General features: G+C 44.8%; 1 protein-coding gene across 1 annotated transcript; it reads right to left on the reverse strand.

The window, feature by feature from the left end:
• Positions 1-224: 224 nt before the first annotated feature.
• LOC120660825 lies at positions 225-2661 on the reverse strand. Its single transcript, XM_039939470.1, has 2 exons — positions 2518-2661; positions 225-2434 (listed from the first exon to the last, which is right to left on the reverse strand). Exons 1-2 carry the CDS (start codon positions 2647-2649, stop codon positions 473-475), a joined length of 2094 nt encoding a protein of 697 aa, XP_039795404.1. The 5' UTR covers positions 2650-2661; the 3' UTR covers positions 225-472.
• Between the last annotated feature and the right edge of the window lie 409 nt (positions 2662-3070).

The following is a 3070-nucleotide window of genomic DNA, read 5'->3' on the forward strand; positions in this document are numbered from 1 at the left end:
AATTTCGGTTATTTCCACCGAAATTTCGGTTTTGTCACCGTAAAATGATGCAAATTAACAGAAAATGATGTGTATATATGGAAAAATTGAAAATTTTGGCAAAATTTCCCCTGATTATGTGTATATTGACAGTTCATAATGCATAACATATATATAACTCCACAAAACAATGACAAATACACCATTTAACACATAACTCATGTCCAAAGTCCACACATACAACGTAATACATCCAAAGTCCATTAGAATTATTACACATAACTCATGTCCAAAGTCCACACATAGAACGCAATACATCCAAAGTCCCTTAGAATTATTACAATCGAAAGATACAACAGAGGCAAAGACATAGTCCAGAATAATCCATGTAGCATATTCTCTGCATTTAAATATTTATGTGAAATAAATTGAATAAGTAGAGGAAGCAAAACGTATAGATAAGTTCTGTTGATAGGATAAGTACCTGCATTCTTCAGTCCTCAAATCTCTCTCCCGGTGGTCCCTCATACGGCTCGTCTGTTGGTGACAAATACACGTACGTAGGTGGGCGATATTGCAACTGTGGAGCTCCATATGGTAGGTAGCCGTGATAATCCAAATAAGGCAATGCTGCAACTGCCTGCGGAAGTGGCGGGTTCACCACCCCTGGTGGTGGCCACAGAAAGCCCCCTGCAGGGGGAGAAGTACTGTAAGGGTTGTAGTACTGACCACTGGAGGCAGAGTTGGAGCTATCTTCATCATATGCAAGTGGGGCCTGTCGACCATGTCGCTGTGTCGATGTTGTTTGTCGTTGTGAAGTAGGTGCTCCATGATCTGTATCTTGTGTTGCATGGGTGAAGTCCTCCTCCCCAGTGAATCTTATAGTAGGAGATATACGATAACCACCACTTTCGTTGCCATCATTGCCATCACCTTCACTGCTACTGGAATCATCATCATCATCGTCATCATCATCATCATCATCATCACCAATGTCCTCACCACCACTAGGCTCAGGTGTGGTATCGTCACTACCTAACTCCTCCTCAGTGCGTGGTTTCTTCCCTTTTCTCATTTCGGGACCAATCTTAGTCTTCCTTTTTCCCAGATGTGTGTCCCCAATTGTTTCTTCGGCCCATGTCTCCACATCTTCATCGTGACCATGAGAAGAGCCTATATCAGTGAACATCTGGCTCGGCAATGGAGTGTCAGTGAAGTCTGAGTCTTCATCAAATGCTGGGTCTCCATTGGACCTTGATTGCTTCATCCAATCTTGAATTGCTGATGACTGCCGGTACAAAGAAAGATCCATGAAACTGCTAACTGGATCATAGTCATATGGATCGACCCCTCTAGTAGCACGTTGCAGACGCAAGCGGAGGTTGTAGTTCACAAAGACCAATTTGTCCAATTTCTGGTGGCTCAACCTATTGCGCAGTTTGGTGTGGATGTAAGCAAATGTGCTCCAGTTCCTTTCACATCCACTAGAGGCTGCACACTGCGACAACAAGCGTCGGGCGACCCTTTGCAACACTGGTGTATCTCCCCCAAATGTAGCCCACCAAGCAGCTGGTGAAGTTTTCCGGTCAATGGCCATTCGCCTAGCAATGTCACTAGAGAACTCACCTTGCTTCATCCTGAATATTTCAAATTCCTGCAATGCAATTGCTGCTGAATTAGTATCCAACATTTTCTCCAGACCATTGCGCATTACTGCCATGACTTTCTGTGATGTGCCCAAACTGTACTGCACATAAGGGTTAAGAGCACAAGCAGTGGCCATATATGTGCCTGACATCACTGTGGTCATCCTTGCATCTATCACAGCCATGATCTTTTCAAACCGGGGGTAGTCACTGCTGAACTTGCTGGCATATGTCTGCCTCATGTTTTGATACTCCATTGTCACCTCACTCAAATTAGGTGTCTTGTCTGTGTCAGCAAATCTCAAAAACATGTACAGAGGCTCAACATCATTGATCACATACTCCATATTCGCCCACCATTCAAGACTTGTGATGCATTCGTAAATGTACCTTCCAGTTTCACTTTTGAAGTGGCGGGACCGTCGGAACTCAGGTGACACTAACCATGTCATGAACTGGTCCTTCTTCTTATACATGCTTTCAAGGAACATGTAGTTGGTCCCAAATCTTGTTACATTCCACTTGACCAACTCTCCACCGATGGCTTCCCTCATCATGCTGTGTAAACTATTGGAGTTGTAGAGCCAGCTGCAAATTCGTTGCGCGCTTCGAATACAAGCATCATGCTCCGGCCACTTCCCTATGTCCTTCAGCATAAGGTTGATGGTATGGGCAAGGCAAGGCTGCCATGCAATGGTAGGGAACTCGTGACAGAGAATTTTGCAGGCTTTTTTGTAGTTCGAACCATTATCCGTGACAAGCTGAACCACATTGTGAGGCTCCACTTTCATGACCACTGCTCGTATCTCCTGCACAACATTGCCAATGTGATATGCGTATGGTTCTATATTTTATGCCAAGGTGAGAACAATGCATCGATACATGGACTTACCTTCAACAAGTATTGATGGTCCTGTATTTTGTCGGACGCATTGATGGACTTCAAGAAATACATGGTGCCACCGCTATACACCAAGAAATTAATGACCGAGTTACGCATAGGCCCCATCCACGAATCACACATGATCGTGACTCCACATTCATCCCACTCGTTCTTCCACTTCTCTATCTCTTTCTCTATCTCCTTCACATTCCCATCCAAATATTTTCCATCTATCTCCCTCCCTGATGGTATTTTGATTCCAACACCTGCGGTCATAGAAGAGAAAGCATTAAGATCACAATGAAGGATATGTAATGTAGCTCAAAATATACATTGTTACCTTGTTTCTGGGTCTCCACGATCGCAGCTTTAAAGTATGGGTCATCGACTTTCCGGCCGGGAATACCGACAGCATGGCACGCCTTCGCCCATGCCCTCCCTAGAAGCTCTCTTGATGTCCTCCCCTTGACAGTCCATGGGCCGGTATCAATCCTTTGCTGCCGTGGAGCACTGCTCAAACCTAGGTGGTAGTCTTTAACCCTCTCGGGGACTTGTGACTGAC

Source organism: Panicum virgatum, chromosome 2N (genome assembly GCF_016808335.1).
Source record: "Panicum virgatum strain AP13 chromosome 2N, P.virgatum_v5, whole genome shotgun sequence".
Classification (NCBI taxonomy): Eukaryota; Viridiplantae; Streptophyta; class Magnoliopsida; order Poales; family Poaceae; genus Panicum; species Panicum virgatum.

What these genes read in the sequence shown, in the direction of transcription:
- LOC120660825 (XM_039939470.1), bottom strand. Translation starts at nt 2,649, where the DNA reads ATGTGTGATTCGTGGATGGGGCCTATGCGTAACTCGGTCATTAATTTC. An exon ending in ACCATCAATACTTGTTGAAG is followed by an intron (nt 2,435 to 2,517) that starts GTAAGTCCATGT and finishes AATGTTGTGCAG; the next exon opens with GAGATACGAGCAGTGGTCAT.